This window comes from Trifolium pratense, linkage group LG1, assembly GCF_020283565.1.
Source record: "Trifolium pratense cultivar HEN17-A07 linkage group LG1, ARS_RC_1.1, whole genome shotgun sequence".
NCBI lineage: Eukaryota > Viridiplantae > Streptophyta > Magnoliopsida > Fabales > Fabaceae > Trifolium > Trifolium pratense.
Genome location: NC_060059.1, coordinates 11,675,789 through 11,696,613, shown reverse-complemented (window position 1 = coordinate 11,696,613; position 20,825 = coordinate 11,675,789). Strand labels below are relative to the sequence as shown.

The 20,825-nt window shown below is 33.0% G+C and overlaps 2 protein-coding genes across 6 annotated transcripts; one reads left to right on the top strand and one right to left on the bottom strand.

Moving 5' to 3' along the window:
* Positions 1-66: 66 nt before the first annotated feature.
* On the bottom strand, positions 67-8,541 carry LOC123922711 (DExH-box ATP-dependent RNA helicase DExH8). Of its 2 annotated transcripts, XM_045975463.1 has the most exons (15): positions 8,020-8,326; positions 6,571-6,748; positions 5,705-5,878; positions 5,230-5,377; positions 4,600-4,914; positions 4,028-4,174; positions 3,773-3,953; positions 3,077-3,354; positions 2,858-2,971; positions 2,340-2,484; positions 2,065-2,193; positions 1,895-2,034; positions 1,604-1,798; positions 947-1,474; positions 67-412 (listed from the first exon to the last, which is right to left on the bottom strand). In XM_045975463.1, the coding sequence occupies exons 1-15, from the start codon at positions 8,186-8,188 to the stop codon at positions 191-193; spliced, it is 3,063 nt and encodes a 1,020-aa protein (XP_045831419.1). In that variant the 5' UTR covers positions 8,189-8,326; the 3' UTR covers positions 67-190. The 2 variants fall into 2 exon arrangements, with proteins under 2 accessions (XP_045831419.1, XP_045831387.1); XM_045975431.1 differs by having other exon boundaries at positions 1,895-2,193; positions 8,020-8,541.
* A 2,043-nt stretch (positions 8,542-10,584) lies between these two features.
* Positions 10,585-20,401, top strand: LOC123923282 (hydroxyisourate hydrolase-like). 4 transcript variants are annotated; one of them, XM_045976062.1, is made up of 12 exons: positions 10,585-10,889; positions 10,999-11,062; positions 12,621-12,676; positions 12,809-12,884; positions 12,970-13,041; positions 13,146-13,233; positions 13,395-13,656; positions 13,775-13,890; positions 14,057-14,277; positions 14,430-14,458; positions 15,121-15,299; positions 15,749-16,228. In XM_045976062.1, the coding sequence occupies exons 1-12, from the start codon at positions 10,737-10,739 to the stop codon at positions 15,993-15,995; spliced, it is 1,563 nt and encodes a 520-aa protein (XP_045832018.1). In that variant the 5' UTR covers positions 10,585-10,736; the 3' UTR covers positions 15,996-16,228. The 4 variants fall into 4 exon arrangements, with proteins under 4 accessions (XP_045832018.1, XP_045831956.1, XP_045832144.1 ...); XM_045976000.1 differs by lacking the exons at positions 10,999-11,062; positions 12,621-12,676; positions 12,809-12,884; ... (6 more) ...; positions 15,121-15,299; positions 15,749-16,228 and adding exons at positions 16,997-17,060; positions 17,378-17,433; positions 17,550-17,625; ... (6 more) ...; positions 19,647-19,825; positions 19,940-20,401 and having other exon boundaries at positions 10,643-10,889; XM_045976125.1 differs by lacking the exons at positions 10,585-10,889; positions 10,999-11,062; positions 12,621-12,676; ... (7 more) ...; positions 15,121-15,299; positions 15,749-16,228 and adding exons at positions 16,631-16,883; positions 16,997-17,060; positions 17,378-17,433; ... (7 more) ...; positions 19,647-19,825; positions 19,940-20,401.
* Positions 20,402-20,825: the final 424 nt, after the last annotated feature.

Here is a 20,825-nt window from a genome sequence, read left to right as displayed (position 1 = left end):
AATTTAGCGGAACTCGTAGATTTCATCCATAAAAAAGAGCGAGATATATGTTGATGAGTATGTTACTAACATAAACTAATAGAAACTTAGTATAGAATTTCATAAAGTAATTGTCAAGAAAGAACTATAGACATATCTGCCTAGAATTGCTGTGCCTCGAGAAAAGCTCATACATACCATAAGCCCATGATTAATTATTTTGAATTTTATGCAGATGTTTTTTCATAGTAGCAGCATAGTCACCGAAAAGCTCATCATTCGGAGGCTGCAGGTTAAAAACATATGAGATGGACCTTGACACCACCATTGGCCGCCGATTGGTAACACAGTCTTGTAATATCCCAAAGCTTATTTCGTCAAAAGCAAACGAGTCTGTAAGGATAAAGAAACAGTCTCTTCCCAACTTCTCTACCTGAAACCGCAAAATTGCATTTAGTTAGTTGAATTTACTTTCAGTTAGTTAGTCAGTTATGTGTGTCAGAAGTTGGTTACACCAGCTGCATAGTTAGTTATCTAACTAAGTTAATCGCCCTTCAGTTATCTCTTTCATTGTATATAAGGCCTGTTGCCTCTCTTTGTAATTCACTCTAGAGTATTGAAGGTATAAAACTATCACAGAACATTGCTCTCTTCACCAAACCTTCTCTCTTTTCTTTGACTTTTCCTCTATGGATCTTGTAGATTGAGAGGTTCAATAACTATTGCTACCATCTTAACGAATGGCTGTGTTAAGATTTAAGTGCATTTTCGTTGACAACTAATTTCTGAGAACATATACGTTGATATTAGTTTTCAATGCTATCTATCAGAAAGCTTTATCTTCTGAATATGAGCGCACAGACCAATTAGGGAATTTATCAAGTGATAATCATGGTCACAGAAATGATAAATAACATTATTTTATAACACCATTAAATGGTAAGAGATCACAAGCACAAGCAATCACCTGAAGTTGGGAAAATCTGATATTATTCATGGTTATGATAACTTGCACCTCCTGCAAATCATCAGCCAAAAATCGAATGGCTAGATATTCGAAGAAGTTCTGCACAACGTTCTTTTTTCCAGCCAAATCCTCACCGTAGCTATCGAAGCAAGGAAACCACAGTACACATTGGACTTCATTCCAAGGAATAAGAGTCTTCCCTTCTTTGGCTATGATTGTTTGGTACGGATGATATAGACCCCATAAAATTCTGGCTCCTGTAAGGGATGGTTCTGTAAAGGTTGTTTCTGACAAACTTGTAGTTGAAATTATTTTGGATGGATCATAGTGGCAAGCAAGGGATGAGGTGAAATGCAAAGAAGTGTCGTCCAATATCAGAATGGATCTATCTCTAGATTTGGGAAACAAATTCAGAAGGGATGCAGAATTCATGGCATTATCTTCTGGCAGGCAGGAGTTTCGACGGGCTGACGCTGCTGATTGGTCTGTATCATGTGAAAATAAACAAGAGTCTCCATTTCGGCAACCCTATTACAATGAACATTGAATAATAACCATAATCTTAATAATGGTAGTGTCATAATGTAGTCAAACTCAAACGATGAATTTTGAATGATAACTATAATCTTAATAATGGTAGCATCATGATGAAGTCACCTGCAAGGAAAAGAAGAACTTGCACTGTGGTCTCTTAGCCTGAAATGTGTGTGAAAATGAACACGAGTTGCCTCTCTGGCAGGATCCACGCATGAAATATACACAAGGAGAAATGTCCCTGTTGACGTGGAAATTACCATAATCGGCATCTTCTGGTGCTTGCCCAGAAGAAGCATCTGGGAACTGAGCTCTTGTCTATTTCATGCAAGAAAATAAAACCCACCTATTTTTAGAAAGACAAAATTAACTTCATAATGAATATTTTACATGCAAGATTCGAAAGCATACTACCTCTTTTACAATTACAGCAAACATTTTTGCCACTTCATAACTGTTCAAGTTATTCAAAGTAACATACGGAACAGCAACACATTTCTTTGTTCCATTTGATAGTTCAAAGTCTTCCTCATCTACAGAAACTATATCTGAATGTCCATCTGGCTGACTTTTGATATCTGAATGTCCATCTGGCTGCCTTTTGAACAGGCATGTATGACTGAATTCATAAGGATCATAATAGGGTATTAGACCATGAAAGGAGCTCAAAAATTTTGGCCGGAACCGATGGATTGTATTTAGTATATCATTATCTGTAAAGATCCAAAATAAGGATTGTTAGAAGATCAACATTTTAAGAAACAGTGGACTAAATTACATCTACAAAGATTGATACACTTCCATTTGAAAAAAGAAATCCAAAAGTGTACATATTCTGACAAATAATATAGATACGTACAAATTTCTGACACCTGATGCAGAGATGATTGGTAGAGATTATGGAAAGAACACCAATCTTCCTCAAGCTTGGGCATAAGCTGTGTGTCAGGATATACATCAACAGACATTAAAACCTGCTTTAAATGTTCAAGCCGATACTCATCCTGCGCATTAAAGAATATATTCACCATAAATTCACAAGACCTATACAGCTCAAATGCTACAGTACAGACAGAAGAGGCAAATCTTATTCCTAGACCCGATGCAGCTTCTAGTACCTAGTCTCTTTTGGGTGTTTCTCGCATGTAGGTCTCACAGAAACCCATGTGAAAGCAGTCCTCTAATTATGTGTATTATTCCCCACAACGAGAAGAATATTTATTGGTGAGCAGTACATAAAATAATTTCATGAATAAGTGCAATTTTACAAATTTAAAATAGTCTTCCACCTTTCACTAAGACACTTTAATGCAGATACTGAATAATGGCAATGTATTTGATAGTACAAACACCGACAGCAAAGCCATACAGTTTTACCTTGAAAATGTGCTGCCAAAACTGAAATGCACAAAAGTTAGCCATGAATTCCATCTCCTTTCGACCAGCTAAGATTGTCCGGTCACCATAATAGTAATCAATGTACTTCGCAAACTGATGAAAATACAAAGATTTAATTAGATGAGTTGAGGCTCACAACATTACCAAAGAATCAGAGCATTTGGAAACAGTACATCTGATTCAAATCATAGACATTACCAATTCATCCTCTCCAAATGGATGGATAACAGGTAAAGGCTGTGTATCCATCATTATACCCAGCAGGATGCCCTCCCGTATCATACCAATGTCTCCAAACTTGAGGACTAGAACAGATGCATCAAAAGACAGAGAAAAACTAGCAAGTAATCGACCATAAAATGTAGGTTCGTATCGGCCCCTAGGTGTCTTTTCTAGTGCACGCATCTGAACAAGTAAATCCAATGCATCTTCAACAACTTGAGAATCAGGTGGATCCAGAGCTTTTTGCAACAGAACTGCCATCAAACCAATCAGTCAAGATAACATCATCAGAATTGGAATGCATTTGTATTAAATGTCATACAGATTATAAATACTCTCATGTAGAGTCTGTAGACTGATTTACCATACAATCTTTCTATTCCTTATTCAAAAACAGAAAAGTTTAAACAGGGACATAAATCATGGAGATGGCAATTTGTAGTTGGGTTCTTAATTTACAAAAACATAAAAGTTTAAACAGGGACATAAATTTTACGTCAAATTTATAGCCTCCCCTAGTTAATCAATGTCCACAATTATTAACATTGCAGTTACCTTTAGTAGCAACACAAATATTCACAATATTAATGGGTTAAAAAACAATTTCCTGGAATAAGTGATGTGTTAGTAGAACACTATTTTCGGCAGAGAAATCAGGATGAACTAACTTACCATTGGGATCATTGATGGCCTTAGATCCAGCACAACATAAAGAAAGAATTTGCATCCTCAATGATAATTTAAGAATAACTGGACTCTCATGATCCTCAAGATCATTGTAAAACGACCCAGGAACCAACCTATAAACTTGGCCGTCACACGTTCGACCAGTTCTTCCACTACGTTGTTTTGCCTACAATATCATGTCAAATGAAACTAAGGAAAATGTAAAAACAAAAGAAAATATGGAAATAAAATAATTTGTACCTGAGATTTGGAAACCCAAACAAGTGCTGCACAGTCCTTTTTCCGGGACTTATCCCAATGGACTTGTAATGATCGGCATGAATCAATCACATAAGCCACTTTAGGTATTGTCACAGAAGATTCAGCAATATTGGTAGCCAATATTACCTGACAAACAGAAACCACGATCATATATTGTGAATGACTGTAGAAGAAATTATATCTTGGAAATAATTTTAGAAGGAAAAATCTTCTGAAAAAAATATTCCAGCATTCCACCCAGCCAAAGGTAACTAAAAGAAATATTAAAGAACAAATATGAAAGAAAATATATCTTTTACATAAATGATATTACATAAAACTATTGAATACTTTGATTACAATACAGTAAATATGATAATTCAACACACCAACAATCAATTTGCAAAACTATAATTCGCCATTAACAGCATTTTTTCCCAGTTAAAATTTGTAAATTAATTTTGTATATTTTTTGCCATACATGAAGTTAGTGACACTGCGCTACAAACATGCCCTTTCATATTGTTAAAAACTTTCTACTATTTACTAAACTACTTGCTGAAATAACTGACCTTTCTATGTGACTTTGAAATCTTCATAGTCATGAGGGCTTTTTCGGTATCAATGCTACCATGTAAGATGTGAACTCTAAAAGTTGATTCAAGTGGTTTCAGAAGTCTCCATTGCTGCTCCAGTGAATAGTAGGTTGGAAGAAATACCAAAATGCTTTTCTCAATATCTGGCTCATTCTCATGTATATGCAACACCAGCTTATGAATAAGCATGTGCAATTCAGACTTAATGTAAGCATTGGACATGGAAGGGTTAAGACACGAAGAATATTTTGAATGCATTATTTCAGAACTTATCCCAAGCAATTCAGCTACCTGTGAAAGAAGATTAGCACCATAATCACTTTTATCACATGATCGTCAACAGTATCATAGCTCACACAGAAACTCAATCCTCCAAGTTAGTGGGTAATCTTTGCAGAGAACAGCTAACTTTAACACGCAGTACATAAGTGAGCAATGAGCATATGGATCAGGAGTATATCAAATGTCCATAATATGTTTCAGAGCCCAAAAAAATTCTGAAGGTGAAGTATAAATTTAAAACCATTCAAATTCAAAATGTATAACACAAACAAGGTGCCATTATTCAATTGAGGAGAAGAAAATTCTTAGAGTACATATACATGCCTGGTCAACATATGAAACACTTCGCTGAAAAACCATGTTCTGATTTGAGCTAGGAATTGCAAGCACTTCAACTCGTTCGCCTCTACCAAGATCCCTAAAGTAGTCCCTATATCTTGAAATATCAGCAGTAGCAGACATCAAAACCACCCTGCAAAAGCATAATATTTGATCAACATAACATACACTTGCCTCTTAAATTGAAAAGAGAGGTTATGATTTCAATGAAGTCCCGCTTAGCAGTCCAGGAAACAGAAACAAATGGACTTCTTGACTAGGATCCTCTTATTACTTGGATAATTAGAAAGACATAGTGACTAAGGAATAGATGCTGTCACTGTAATTAAACAAACAATTGCATTATGTCACTCCAGATCTTTAAATATATAAATTAGTTTCTTACAAATATGCACATAGAACTCTCTTTAATTCACTCTTCCAAATATCCCCTCAACACTAACAAAACCAAGATGCTAACCTTAAATCATTGTTCTTTAACAAAAACTGCTTTACAGACACTAGTACAAGATCAGATTCCACTGATCTTTCATGCACTTCGTCAAGAATAATAACCTTGTACTTCAGTGCAGTCAAGCCCTTCTCTTGCATTTCATCCAACAACACTCCAGCAGTTTTAAAAACAATCTGTGAACTGCAGCACAGCAATATACATACCAGGTAAGAGATGATGATAAGAACTCAAAAAGGAAAAAGATAGGTCATAGGTGCCACTTCCTTAAAACGGCTTCCCTATGACAGAGGACAATGTAGACAAACTGTAACATACTACCATGTAAGGAGTCGATAGATAATGTGCTATAACATGAAACTTGTATTATTGTATGTCAGTATAATAAATGAATAATAACACCTTTCTCGCATGAATGTCTTTTTTTTTTTTTTAGTCCAGCGTATGAATGTCTTTCACTCGAAAGAAATATACATTCAAGAAAAATTAGTGCCAAATTTCTTAGTTAAAATGGGATTTTTAACTAAAATTAAATTGAGTGCCACATTATGCATTTAATAATTAGAGTTCTATTCTCATAAGGTGAAGCATGCATGTAAGTATTAAGTAATGATAAATGGATAATAATATCTTTGCGTCCCGGTCAAACATTTTATTCTACCATTTTTTTTATAAATAAAATATGTCAAGACAAGGACCTCTCCAACAGATACATACAGATCAAAATTTACTCTATAAAATATGCAAGACTTTACATTTACAAAAGCAACGGGGAAACACGACCAAGGATAAGAAGAAGGAAGTCATCAAACTACTATCACACATTTTTGACGGAAAAAAAAAAAAACCAGTTTAAGTGAATATGTTTAAAATACCTAGCTGATAAGTGCCGTGAATGTCCGATATGATATCCAACTTCTTCTCCCAATTGACAATTTCGAGCTTTCGCAACCATTTTGGCAACAGAAACGACCGCAAATCTCCTAGGCAGTGTGCACAAAATGGGTGTCATGTTTTCTTCTAGAAGAAACTGAGGAATTTGTGAACTTTTCCCTGCAAACAAAGGGAAGCTAAAACATCCGCAACATTGAAAGATGATAACTGGCATTCGCCAAAAAAATCCAGGTAGTTTTCAATCATATGGGTAAATGAACAGAAGTGCATGAAAGGAACTAGTAACGACCCTTTCAGTTGCGTGCGCACCCATTTTACTAGATGAAGGGATGAAAGCATAACAGCGTATTTCAAAAGATCCATAACCTTCCTGACATTTTATATTTCCCTAATATACGCATGTAGATTTTTTTCTATTTATTTATTTTATTTATTGTCAATGTCTACAGATTTCAAAGGTGTTAGGAAATATCTTTATTTGACACCACATCATATCCAAGGTTTTAAATCACAGTCACATCATGATCTTTAATATTGCGGAGAATTGCAACAAATATAGCTGATGCAACCTTAATCGCATTTACGAAGCCATAAAAAAACTCGATGTTGCGAGACAAATTGCAGTCGTCACTCGTTGATATTTTTAGTAAACGCCAATCATATCCAATAATCCGCACTACTAGTAACCACATTTATGGTATGGTAACTACAAAAATTTGGTTTTATCATAGTATTTGGAAGCTACTAAATTAGAGTATGTTAAGACCACAGTACCAAAATTTAACATAAGGATTTTTATACATATAAAGTCAAAATGTACAGGATAAAAATCCAATGAATGGCATTTTTTCAACGCGGTATTTAAAAATAGCTATAGCTAAATTTGTAACAAAATAAATTCAACAATATGGACATGGAGTTGTAATTTAACTTCTCATACAAACATGAAATATATGCACACACACTATCAAAAGCAGCAACAATTAAAAAGTAGTTTTGGGAATTCTTCAACAATTTAAACTGAATTTCCATTTCCATTTCGTAAACTTTCAGTAAAACCCGTGTTAATATTTATATTTTGTCCGTAGACATAGTGGCGATTGGCGAACACCAATGAAACTCACACACGCAACTGTAAGGTCCCGGGGTTCAAACCAGTTAAAGGCGTCCAACCTAACAATATCCACATTTGTCGGTTGAACTAGGACTCATGGACCACGATTAAAAAGTAATTTTTCTTAAACCACAAGCGTATTAATTTTGTAACTACAAATTTAATCACTCTGATTATTTGCGGTAAAATATCAAGGGTCACAAGTAACAACATCAAAAAGACAAAAAATAATTAAAACAAAAAGGACAAAAGAGATTGCAGAACGAAATTATAAATCAAGCGGAAAAAAAATCAACAGTAGAGGAAGAAGTTATACCGCAACCGGTCTCGCCGATGATGAGAGTGACGCGATTTTGTTGAATTTTATCAACGATTTTCTTCCTCATAGACATGACAGGAAGATGAGAGAAACTGGACTGTAATAACGACGGAGTAGGCGAAGGAGGAGGAGGAGGAGAAGACGGAGATGACGGTGGCGACGCCATTCTAAGAAACCGTCACTGTTACCGTCAACGTCACGATGACAGTGTATTCGTACTTTTTCTCCTGGTGAAGAAAGCGAGTGACTAGGGAAGAAGCATTTTACAGAATTTTCAATTTTCCAACGTCACGGCATAGTCATTTTGATTTTGGTTAGTGGGGAGAGAGGATAAGGAAAGGGCGGGTTCATGTGAGCTCGGTTGAGAGGTTGACTATAAGTCAATGATTTTTCTTTGATTATTTTCTAACAAATCATAGCGGTTGTTTGAAAGTGGATACAGTACGCGCGATGTATGCGGAAGTTATTCACATTCCCACTACTTGTTGTTGTTTGAGGAAGAAGGGAAGGTGGGGACTTGGACTGGACTAATCTCTTTTTATTTGAATATAATTTATATGCACCGTCAGTCTAAAGTTATTTTGTACATGTGTTCAATAATATATTGACACATCATGTATGCTAATTAAAAACACATGATGTGTTACATTCGTTAAATCATGTGACAATGCGTCATTGGATGTATGTGTAAAACAAAATTACATCGACGGTTGTGAGTTTTATACCCCCTTCTTTTTTCTTTTTCTTTTTTCAAATATTTTTGTATTAAATAAATAAAGTTTTCGTCTTATAAATATTGTGTCCTTATGAAACTTTTCATCATGTGATTTTTGTTTGAATTTAATTTATATGCACAGTCGGTGTAAAGTTATTTTGCACATTCTTTCAATAATATACCAACACATCATGTATGGTAATTAAAAACACATGATGTGTCACATTCATTAAATGATGTGGCAACATGTCATTGGATGTATGTGTAAAAAAAAATTACACCGACGGTGCACAACAATTAAACTCTTTTTGTTTTTGCTAAATTTTAGTTTGTTTAATTATTTTAGAAATTTTGAATGAATTTATATACTAATGTTTAATATATAAACTTTATTTGATAAAAACGAGATGTATTTAGTAACTGTTCTAGACATCCTATAACTATCTCTTTGACATTTTAAATGTGGTGTCATTTTATTTATTTGTTGTTGGAAATCTGTAAAGATTCGGTTTTCTAATTCATTTCAAACTCATACAAATATTTTGTAGGATCAAGTTAGAACATTTTTAATATGGATTTCTTACCTATTAAGGATCTGTTTGATTAAAAAAATAACGGATAACTGATAAGTTAATTTATAGCAAATGAACTTATAAGTTAGTTTATCAAAGATAAACTAGTTGATTGAATTTATAATGTTTAGTAAAATTAACGGTTAAATTAGCTTATAAATATGAAATAACATAAAAAATTATATGTTTAATTAACATATATTTTTCAAGTATGATGACAAAAAAACATTCATTATCATAAAATTTGTTTTGTACTGTTCTGTCATATATGTTGTGGTTCAATCTTCTCGCTTTCATCCTCATCATAAAAAAAAACATATCGAAAAACATGTATACTATTTTTTATTGAAAAAATAAAATATAATCACTAAATACTTCGCTGATACATGTCAACAAGTATCAGACACATATCACTATGAGATACAGTATCTAACACAATACTTTTTTTGTTATGTTTTAGTTTTTTTTTTTTTACTTTATTAGAACCATGAATCTTCATTTTCTTTAATCTTTAATTCAATTAGCTACCTATGCAATAAAATGAAACTTCAACAATTTTAGAGTATCAAAGCTTCTTAACTTTAAAAGTTAACTGATCTTATGCAATTTAATCATTTGACTTTTTTTTTTCTCTTAAAAAAAACATAAATACAAAATTTTAATAAATTTCAAAGGCACAAGGAATGTCTAATGAAGTAGAATACACAAATTCCACACCTAACCACATTTGCACCTCTCCTTTGAAAAAAAAAAACTTAATTAGTTTATTGATCCCTTAAAGACATTTTAGGTTTTACAATGATCCCTTAAAGAAAAAAAATCCGGATTAGTCCCTTAAAGAAAAAAAGACCCGGATTGATCCCTTAAAGACATATATTTTTGTCATATTGGTCCTTTACGTTAAATTTTAACTCCAAATATAACAAAAAATTTCAATTGTTAAAATTTTAAAAATTAATAAGGTTTTTGGTGGACCACTTACACTTAATGACATCCACTATTCAGTCTACTAAAACTAACGTTTTTTGTAAAAAATTGACGGAAAGGACCAATTGAGAAACGAATGTGTCTTTAAAGGACCAATCCTGACCTTTTTTTCTTTAAAGGACCATTGTGAAACCTAAAATATCTTTAAGGGACTAAAATACTAATTAAAAAAAAAGAAAAAAGAAGATCATTTGACTGTGATCACATAACCTTACCGCCACCGGTAGAGGCAAATTTTGAAACAATGACCTTGGTAGTATTATAGCGGTCATTCTCATGACACTAGTTAATTATTCGATCGGCATAGTGAACATAAAAATTAACACTTTCCTTAAAGTTAAAGACATTAAACTAATAAACCCCTCACAACCTTTTGAATGAGTTGATATAGAACATGTTGACTTGATTTCCTATTATAGTTGAGGCTGCCACAAATTAAGATGACGATGGAACCACCAACATCTTTTACCTTGGTGACTTTGTTACTTCTCATTCTAAACTCACCTTTGGGAGTTCTGAGTGGTGCTGATCAGTATAGCAAAAGTGATTTTCCAGCTGATTTTGTTTTTGGTTCAGGCACATCTGCTTATCAGGTCAGTTCCCTACTTCCCTCTTTCTTTCTTATAACTTTTTTTTTCTTTTTTCTTTTTTCTATATTGTTATGAAACATGGCATCAATGAAAAAGAGAGAAAATTGAACAGGTGGAGGGAGCTGCTTACGAAGATGGAAGAACTGCTAGCATATGGGATACCTTTGCCCATGCAGGTTCTGTTTCTTCCTCCATTTTTTCTTATCATATCTTTAACTAATTATCATATATAAGATACACCAGTTATACTACTACTAGATACATATGTTTTAATTTGTTGAGTATGCCTTCAAATATTGGAAAACAGGTTTTAACTAATTATCATATATGGATATATGGATGATTTTGGAACTTCTATAATAAGAAATAGTCTCTCTAAATATATTAGCTACATCGATAAATCTGAAAAATGAAATTTTGTTGCGGGACATAGTATTTGTTAAGTCTTTCTTTGAGAGTATAGTAAAAGTCTCTTTAGCATTCCTTCCAAATTTTTTTAAGTGACACTTTTGATCACTTAAGACGTCTCAATGCACAGTTTTGATTATTAATAAGTTTTTTTTTTTTTTTTTTTTACATTTGACCACTTATCTTTAAGGGTAAAATGTGCTTTTAGTTCATGTAAAATTGGCAAATTTAGGTTTTATGGCTCGTTTGACCCAATTTTTTTTAGAGCTTACGTAAACAGCTTATGCAATTTTTATATATTATTATAAATTTATTAAGGTAGTTTATGATAAAATAGCTTATAAAATTACATTTTTCACTGATGTGAACTTATAAAATAGCATAAAATCTAATTTATATTGCATAAACTATTTACATAAACTTTAAAAAAAGTTGAGTCATCCCTATAATTTTTTTTTGTTACACGCGCGTGTAAAATTTAAACCCATAGATTTTAGTCTATGACTAGATCTGTCCGCAAAATAAACCGTGGCATTGTGGCAGTGCCACATTGGATGGATTTGACCAAGTCCCCAAAAGACAAAAAAAAAAAAAATAGATGAAAGACAAAAATACCTTGGTAACAGGTAACCCATTTTTATAAAAATAAAAATAATCAAAGTAAAAATTACATATTTTTTTCCTTCTTCTTCCTCCAAACAAAGAGATCAGAACAAACCCATTTTTCCATCTTCTTCTCATCACAGCACCAGCAACATTGAACAAAGATGTAGTTCACATTGAACAACACCAACTACCCCAAACAATGTTAACTCATTGTTCTGCACTTTCTCAATCACCACCACCACCACCACCACTACCACCTTCCATATCCAAATTCATCTCTAACCACCCATGTCTCACCATGCTCCAAAATCACTGCACAACCATCAAACACTTCCACCAAATTTACCCTCACATCATCAAAACTGGTTCCACACGCGTCCTCACTTTCTGTGCCTCACTATCTGAACAACATTAACTATGCTTACAAACTGTTCACCAGAATGCCAAACCCAAATCTTTATTCTTGGAACACAATTATAAGAGCTTTTTCTACAACCTCAACTCCACAATTTTCTAGAACCCTTCTATTTTCAAAGCTTGTGCTAAATGGGTGATGCCCATCATAGAGTTCAGCTTCATGGTATGGTTTTGAAGAGACCAATTTATTCATAATACTATTATAGATATGTATGCTGCTAATAGTGGACTATTGAGTGAAGCTAAAAAGTGTAATCTCTAAAGTAGTATAAGACTCTTATTCAGTAGTTTTTAATAAAGCAGGGTATGCACATGGAGAAAATGGAGATGTAGCTTGTGATGGGTACCACAAATATAAGGTTAATAAATCAACACTACTTTCTTTGTGGCTCACCCATTTGAGGATTTTTTTTCCCTCTAAAATCAAATAGAGGCTTATAAGTTTTTACTATAAAGAATTTAATTATTTTCCTCTAATCTATACAATGCAGGAAGATGTGCAGCTCATGGTGGAAACAGGCCTTGATGCTTACAGATTTTCCATTTCCTGGTCGAGATTGATACCAAGTAGAATTAATTTTTAATAACTAAACACTATTTTTGCGATCTTGCAAATGATGAGAAACATTGAAATCTATATATTTTTATTCAGATGGCAGAGGACCTATCAATCCCAAAGGATTAGATTACTACAACAATCTCATCAATGAGCTTATCAGCAATGGTTAGTTAAATATATAATCTGACACTATTAAATGAGTTAAATTAAATTTATATACATTATCGATGTGAAATTTTTTTACACACACACGTCCTTTGAACATGCAGGAATCCAACCACATGTCACACTGCATAACTTTGATCTTCCACAAGCGCTTGAAGATGAATATGAAGGATGGCTTAGTCGTGATGTGGTGTATGTATATCCATTCCTCATCTCTTGCACATTGTGTTAATAAACATTATTGAAATTAATTTGTGACCAATTAATTCTAAAGTAGAGACTGAAAAATCTTCCGCTAAAATTAGTGACAAATGATTTGAAGGAAATTAAATAAATTAGATATGTAAATGCAGAAGAGACTTCACAGAATATGCGGATGTGTGTTTTAGAGAATTTGGTGATAGAGTGTTCTATTGGACAACTGTGAATGAACCCAATGTATTTGCATTAGGTGGTTATGATCAGGGAAATGCCCCACCACAACGATGTTCTCCTCCATTTTGTGCTATAACAAACAACACTAGAGGCAACTCTACATTTGAGTCCTACTTGGCCGTGCATCATATATTGTTAGCTCATTCTTCTGCTGTCAGATTATACAGGACAAAGTATAGGGTAGGCTATCGTCTATTCTTTTTTCTTCTTGATATTATATATTGTTTACTTCTTAATTTATTTATTTATTTTGCGTACATACTTTTGTCAATTGGTTTGATTCAGTTTGTATTTGCAGGACCAACAACACGGATTTGTTGGTATATCTGTCTATACATTTGGAATTATACCCCAAACAAATAAAGAAGAAGACGTGGTAGCAACTCAAAGAGCCCGTGATTTTTTTGTTGGTTGGTAAGTTAGTGACCCTACAGTTTCTTGTGTCACTTTGGACGCCTAAATGGGGGTTTCGGACATGTGTCCTAACTCATAAGAGTGTCATACCTAGGACAGGTTGTGGCATCCATGCTTCATAGCCTACAAATAGGTCATTTAAATTTACGTGCATACTTAATTGCAGGATTATGGAACCATTGATCTATGGAGACTATCCAATCTCCATGAAGAAAAATGTTGGTGCAAGAATTCCAACTTTCACAAACTGGGAATCTAAACAAGTTAAAGGTTCATATGACTTTATTGGCGTAATTCACTACATGAATATTAATGTCTCGGACAATTATGGCGCTCTCAACATCAAACTCAGAGACTTCCATGCAGACATGGCTGTAAATTTGATCTGTAAGTACTTGGTCAAAAGGTTAAAAATGATCCTATTAATTATAATCATACTCAATTTAATTAGCATCTATGCAATGCTAATGCATCACTATTTGTCTATTTCTCAACTGGTCAAGCAAGATAAATAACTCATCATTTTCTGATTTTTGCAGATAATCAAGATCTGTTTTCAAATACAGAGGTAACAATAATATCTTAAAAATCCTAAATTCCAATATTTATTATTATTATTATTATTATTATTATTATTATTATTATTATTATTATCATTTCAATTATAAATAATCAGTAATGATGAAATTAATAAAAAATGTGTTAATAATTTAGAAACCTTCAACGATAATAAGAAAGTTCGCGTGGATTTCCGTTTGCCACGTAGCTTGAGATTTAACTGTATAGAAATCAAAATTGTTGATTGGAATTATTTTTTAGTAAGGAAGCTAAAAAGAAAAAGGAAAAAAACACAAAACAAAAAGAAAAACTATTCACGAAGAAAGAAGATTCTTATTATTACGAACACCTTCCGGAGGAGAAACATAAATAAGAATTCGGCATCTGAGGAGGCTCCAAGTTTAGCAAAGAAATTTGCACATTGATTCTCCTCTTTAAGTGTGTGATAAAGAGTAACATTGGCTTGAGAGAGCAAGTCCTTTATATCTTGAATCAACACACACAACATGAATGTGATACTTTTGGAAATATTTTGTGAACACTTTTGTATGAAATTTTTTACATGAATTAAAAACGTAGATTTTGCAAACTGAAAAACAAAAATGTTTGAAATTTAAAGAATATTATTTCAATGTAGTAGTATATAAGTAACAAGCTTTTTACTTGATTCAGTACTCTGTCACACCATGGGGTTTACAACTAGAACTCAATAAATTCAAGCTTCTTTATGGCAATCCTCCTATATTCATTCTTGAAAATGGTCAACGGACAGCTAGCAATTCGTCACTCCTAGACTTTTCAAGGGTGAAATACTTTCATGGATATATTGGTGCAGTGCTTGATGCTTTGAGGTATGATAATAATTCATCTCTGAAATTTTCAGTGTCTTATGCAAAGTATGAAATTTGTGTCTAATAATAATAATATATTATTATTATTATTATTATTATTATTATTATTATTATTATTATTATTATTATCAATTGTATCCAATTATTTTCATAAGTAACACAAGCACTTATGCCTACACACTTATACTAAGTTAATATTTTGGTGCTCCGAAACAAAATAAACCCTATATGTAGTGGCGCCTGCACGCGTTTAGGGACACCACCATTAGCTAGTCACCACTCATATCATAATTTTTACTTACTAAGATTTTTTTTTAATGGCAAATTGTTAGTTGTTAGTATATTACAATATTATGTTAGTTTTCTCCTTGCCAAGACTTGAACCCTGACTTACTAAGAATTTTAATATGTTCTCTAATGCTAGTTAATGTTATGTTAAATTTTGTCAGAAATGGATCAAATGTAAAAGGATATTTTGCGTGGTCTTTTATGGATGTGTTTGAGTTGTTGGATGGATATAGAGCAAGCTATGGCTTATATTTTGTCGATCACAATGATCCTGAGCTGAAGAGATATCCAAAGCTCTCTGCAAAATGGTACAAATGGTTTTTGATGGGAAGAACAAGTAGTATTGAACTTGTTGAGAATGAGAAGGATCCATCACTTGTTTCTGATCTTGGTCACTTGTTTGAGTAAGGGGGTTCCTATTTCTACGGTGCTGCCACATTCTCTTCATTTTTGATAAAAACACTTCAATGTATTATATATATTTTTAGAAACTTAGAAATAGACTAAAATAATATGGATTTCATATTGTCTCAGTGAACTTAGTTCAGTCGACAACTCGACATGGACATCACATTTTATAGGAATTGAGGTTTAAAGGTGTAATGCCCTAGACTACTCGAGTAAAAAACATGGATTTGGTATTTATAGTCTTGTACGTTCATGGATTTGGCGACAATTTATAAAGTATTTTGTCAAGCTAAATTTAAATAATTTCAAATGACACCTAAAAGCTTTGAATTTAAAATTCCTTTCACCCATATGTTTTATAATTTTCAAATTGACCCCTATAATTTTTTAAAATTTTACAAATTGACCCTAAATTTAAAAAATTGTAAATTTTCCCCGAAAATTTTCAAATTGGTCCATATTTTTCAAATTTTAAATTTGGTCCAAAACTTTTGCAATCATGTAATTCAAATAATAAAAATTATTATTTTCAATATAGAATTTAATTATTTTAATTTCTTAACTAGGACCCTAAAAAGCACTAGTCAGCATGTCAGGACCCATAAAAAAACATGTAACTTCTATTATTTTATCCAAATACAGCAGTAGGGCCAAATTTTAAAACAAGTCCGTGCTAGTTGATATAGAACATGTTGACTTGACTTCCTATTATAGTTGAGGCTGCCACAAATTAAGATGACGATGGAACCACCAACATCTTTTACCTTGGTGACTTTGTTACTTCTCATTCTAAACTCACCTTTGGGAGTTCTGAGTGGTGCTGATCAGTATAGCAGAAGTGATTTTCCAGCTGATTTTGTTTTTGGTTCAGGGACATCTGCTTATCAGGTCAGCTTCCTCTTTCTTTCTTATAACTCTCTTTTTTTTTTTCTTTTTTTTTTTTTTTTTTTCTATACTATTATGAAACATGGCATCGATTAAAAAGAGAGAAAATCAAACAGGTGGAGGGAGCTGCTTACGAAGATGGAAGAACTTCTAGCATATGGGATACCTTTGCTCATGATGGTTCTGTTTCTTCCTCCATTTCTTCTTATCATCTCTTTAACTAATTATTATAGTACCAAATAGATCAGTTATATCAGATACATATGTTTTAACTTTTAACTATATACTATCATACATGGATATGGATGATTTTGGAACTCTTATTAAATAGTATACGGTGCCCTTCCACTATACCAGATATATCAGTTATTCAATGACTCTAAAAAAATAAAATTTTACTTATAATTATGGTCGGAGGAAGTATTTGATAATGATTTCTTTGGTTCTTTCTAAGTTAGTAGTATAAGACTATTATTAAGTAGTTTTAAATAAAACAGGTTTTGCGCATGGAGAAAATGGAGACGTAGCTTGTGATGGGTACCACAAATATAAGGTTAATAAATCAACACTACTTTCTTTGTGGTTCACCTATTTGAGGTTTTTTTTCATCTCTAATTGATAAGTTTTTACAGTAAAATAAAGAAATGAGGCATAATCTATACAATGCAGGAAGATGTGCAGCTCATGGTGGAAACAGGCCTCGATGCTTACAGATTTTCCATTTCTTGGTCCAGATTGATACCAAGTAGAATTAATTTTTAATAACTAAACACTATTTTTGCCATCTTGCAAATGATGAGAAACATTGAAATTATATATTTTTCTTCAGATGGCAGAGGACCTGTCAATCCCAAAGGATTAGATTACTACAACAATCTCATCAATGAGCTTATCAGAAATGGTTAGTTAAATATATATCAACATTATACTAAAATAAAAAAATATCAGACATATTTTGATGAGTTAAATTAAATTTATATACATTATTGATGTAAAAAAGTTTTACACACACGTCCTTTGAACATGCAGGAATCCAACCACATGTCACACTGCATAACTATGATCTTCCACAAACACTTGAAGATGAATACGAAGGATGGCTTAGTCGTGATGTCATGTATGTATACATTCCTCATCTCTTGCACATTGCGTTAATAAGTTATTGAAATTAAGTCATGATCAATTAATTCAAAAGTAGGGACCGAAAAATCTGTCGCTAAAATTAGTGACAAGTGATTTGAAAAAAATTAAATAAATTGGATATGTAAATGCAGAAGAGACTTCACAGATTATGCGGATGTGTGTTTTAGAGAATTTGGCGATAGAGTGTTGTATTGGACTACTGTAAATGAACCCAATGTATTTGCATTCGGTGGTTATGATCAGGGAAATGGCCCACCTCGACGATGTTCTCCTCCATTTTGTGCTATAACAAACAACACTAGAGGCAACTCTACATTTGAGCTCTACTTGGTTGTGCATCATATTTTGTTAGCTCATTCTTCTGCTGTCAGATTATACAGGACAAAGTATAGGGTAGGATACATCATCTATTCTTTTTCCTTGTTGATATTATATGATGTTTACTTCTTAATTTATTTATTTATTTATTTTGCGTACATACTTTCGTCAGTTGGTTTGATTTGTTTTGTATTTGTAGGACCAACAACGCGGAGTTGTTGGTATATCTATCTATACATTTGGAATGACACCTCAAACAAATAAAGAAGAAGACACAATTGCAACTCAAAGAGCCCGTGATTTTTTTGTTGGTTGGTAAGTTAAGTGACCCTACAGTTTCTTGTGTCGCTTTGGACGTCTAAATGGGGGGTGTCGGACATGTGTCCTAAGAGTGTCATACCTAGGGCAGGTTGAGGCATCCATGCTTCATAGCTTTCGAATATGTCATTTAAATTTACGCGTGTACTTAATTGCAGGATTATGGAACCATTGATCTATGGAGACTATCCAATCTCCATGAAGAAAAATATTGGTGCTAGAATTCCAACCTTCACAAGCTGTGAATCTAAACAAGTTCAAGGTTCATATGATTTTATTGGCGTAATTCACTATATGAATATGAATATCTCAGATAATTATGGCGCTCTCAACATCAAACTCAGAGACTTCAATGGAGACATGGCTGTAAATTTGATCCGTAAGCACTTGTTCAAAGATTAAGAATGATCATATTAATTATATTCATACTCAATTTAATTAGCATCTATTCAATGCTAATGCATCACTATTTCTCAACAATTGGTCAAGCATGATAAGTAACTCATCATTTTCTGATTTTTGCAGATGATGATCTGTATTCAAATACAGAGGTAACAATAATATCTTAAAAATACTAAATCCCAATATTTATTGTTATTATTATTATTATTATTTTGTCATGTAGCCCGGTGGCTATAAATTCTACGTTAAAGGTGAATAAATATTGGAGTATATGGGGTTCAAACCCCGGTTCCTGCATATAAAAAAAATAATGATGAAATTAATAAAAACACGTGTTAATAAATACGAACCTTCAACGTTATTAAGAGAGTTCGTGTTGCCACGTTGCTTGAGATTTAACCGTATAGAAACCAAAAGTGTTGATTGGAAATATTTTGTGAACTAAAAGTCATAAATTTTTTACAGGAATTAAAAAAGAAGATTTTGCAAATAGGAAAAGTTTTGGAAAACAAAGATGTTTGAAATTTTAAGATAATATTTCAATGTAGCATAGTATATAAGCAACAAGCTTTTTACTTGACTCAGTATTCTGTCACACCATGGGGTTTACAACAAGAACTCGACAAATTCAAGCTTCTTTATGGCAATCCTCCTCTATTTATTCTTGAAAATGGTCAACGGACAGCAAGCAATTCGTCACTCCTGGACTTGTCAAGGGTGAAATACTTTCATGGATATATTGGTGCAGTGCTTGATGCTTTGAGGTATGATAATTCATCTCTGAAATAGTTTTCTTCTTGCCAGGACTTGAACCTTGACTTACTAAGAATTTTAATACCTTCTCTAATGCTAATTAATGTTATGTTAAATTTTGTCAGAAATGGATCAAATGTGAAAGGATATTTTGCATGGTCCTTTATGGATGTGTTTGAGTTGTTGGATGGATATAGTGCAAGCTATGGCTTATACTATGTCGATCGCAATGATCCAGAGTTGAAGAGATACCCAAAGCTCTCTGCAAAATGGTACAAATGGTTTTTGATGGGAAGAACAAGTTCTATTGAACTTGTTGAGAATGAGAAGGATCCATCACTTGTTTCTAATCTTGGTCCCTTGTTTGAGTAATTTTGTTTGCATCCGAGACAACATTGATTAGTGATGTTCTTTGCTACATTTGCTTGCTTTTACTTCTTGAACATTACATATAATATAGGGGGCTTTTATTTCTAGGTTGCTGCCACTAAAAGGGTTGATTCTCTTCATTTTTATCTGTAATCCGGGTCCATGCTCTTATAGTACTCTTAAACTTTTAAGTAATCAGATTTTATGCTGTTCAATCATTGCGATGGGTTGTGCCTTGCACCTGAGAAATGGACTTCCTAGTTCCTACTATAACTGCATTACACAACTACATCTGTAGGTCGTCTGATCTGAATCAACGGATCAGATTATTTAACTGTGTATTTCATTTGGACCGTCCGTCTTATCTGAATTGAATGGCTACGATTATTGTGGAAAACTGTGGGAAAATCCCACAACAGTGAATCCTGATCCATTGCACCTCCCCTTTTAAAAAAAATAAAAGAAAATAAAATGTTTTTTTTTGTCAAGTAGCCTAGTGACTAGAATTTCACTTTTTAAAGTGAATTAGTGGTAGTACGAGGTTTTCGAACCCCAATACCTGCATATTATATGCAATTTTCCTATCAACTGAGTTATGCTTACGGGGACAAAAAATAGAAAATGTTAATTAGTGCTCTTGAA

Bases quoted from the DNA above. Each gene is read 5' to 3' on its own strand.
- LOC123922711 (XM_045975431.1), bottom strand. From the start codon at position 8,188: ATGGCGTCGCCACCGTCATCTCCGTCTTCTCCTCCTCCTCCTCCTTCG. The intron at 4,915-5,229 runs GCATGTATATGT...CTTCTTTCACAG, and splicing joins GTGTTTCATATGTTGACCAG to GTAGCTGAATTGCTTGGGAT. The intron at 3,355-3,772 runs GTAAGTTAGTTC...GTTTGATGGCAG, and splicing joins GGCCATCAATGATCCCAATG to TTCTGTTGCAAAAAGCTCTG.
- LOC123923282 (XM_045976062.1), top strand. From the start codon at position 10,737: ATGACGATGGAACCACCAACATCTTTTACCTTGGTGACTTTGTTACTT. The intron at 11,063-12,620 runs GTTCTGTTTCTT...TTAATAAAGCAG, and splicing joins GGATACCTTTGCCCATGCAG to GGTATGCACATGGAGAAAAT. The intron at 13,657-13,774 runs GTAGGCTATCGT...TTGTATTTGCAG, and splicing joins TATACAGGACAAAGTATAGG to GACCAACAACACGGATTTGT.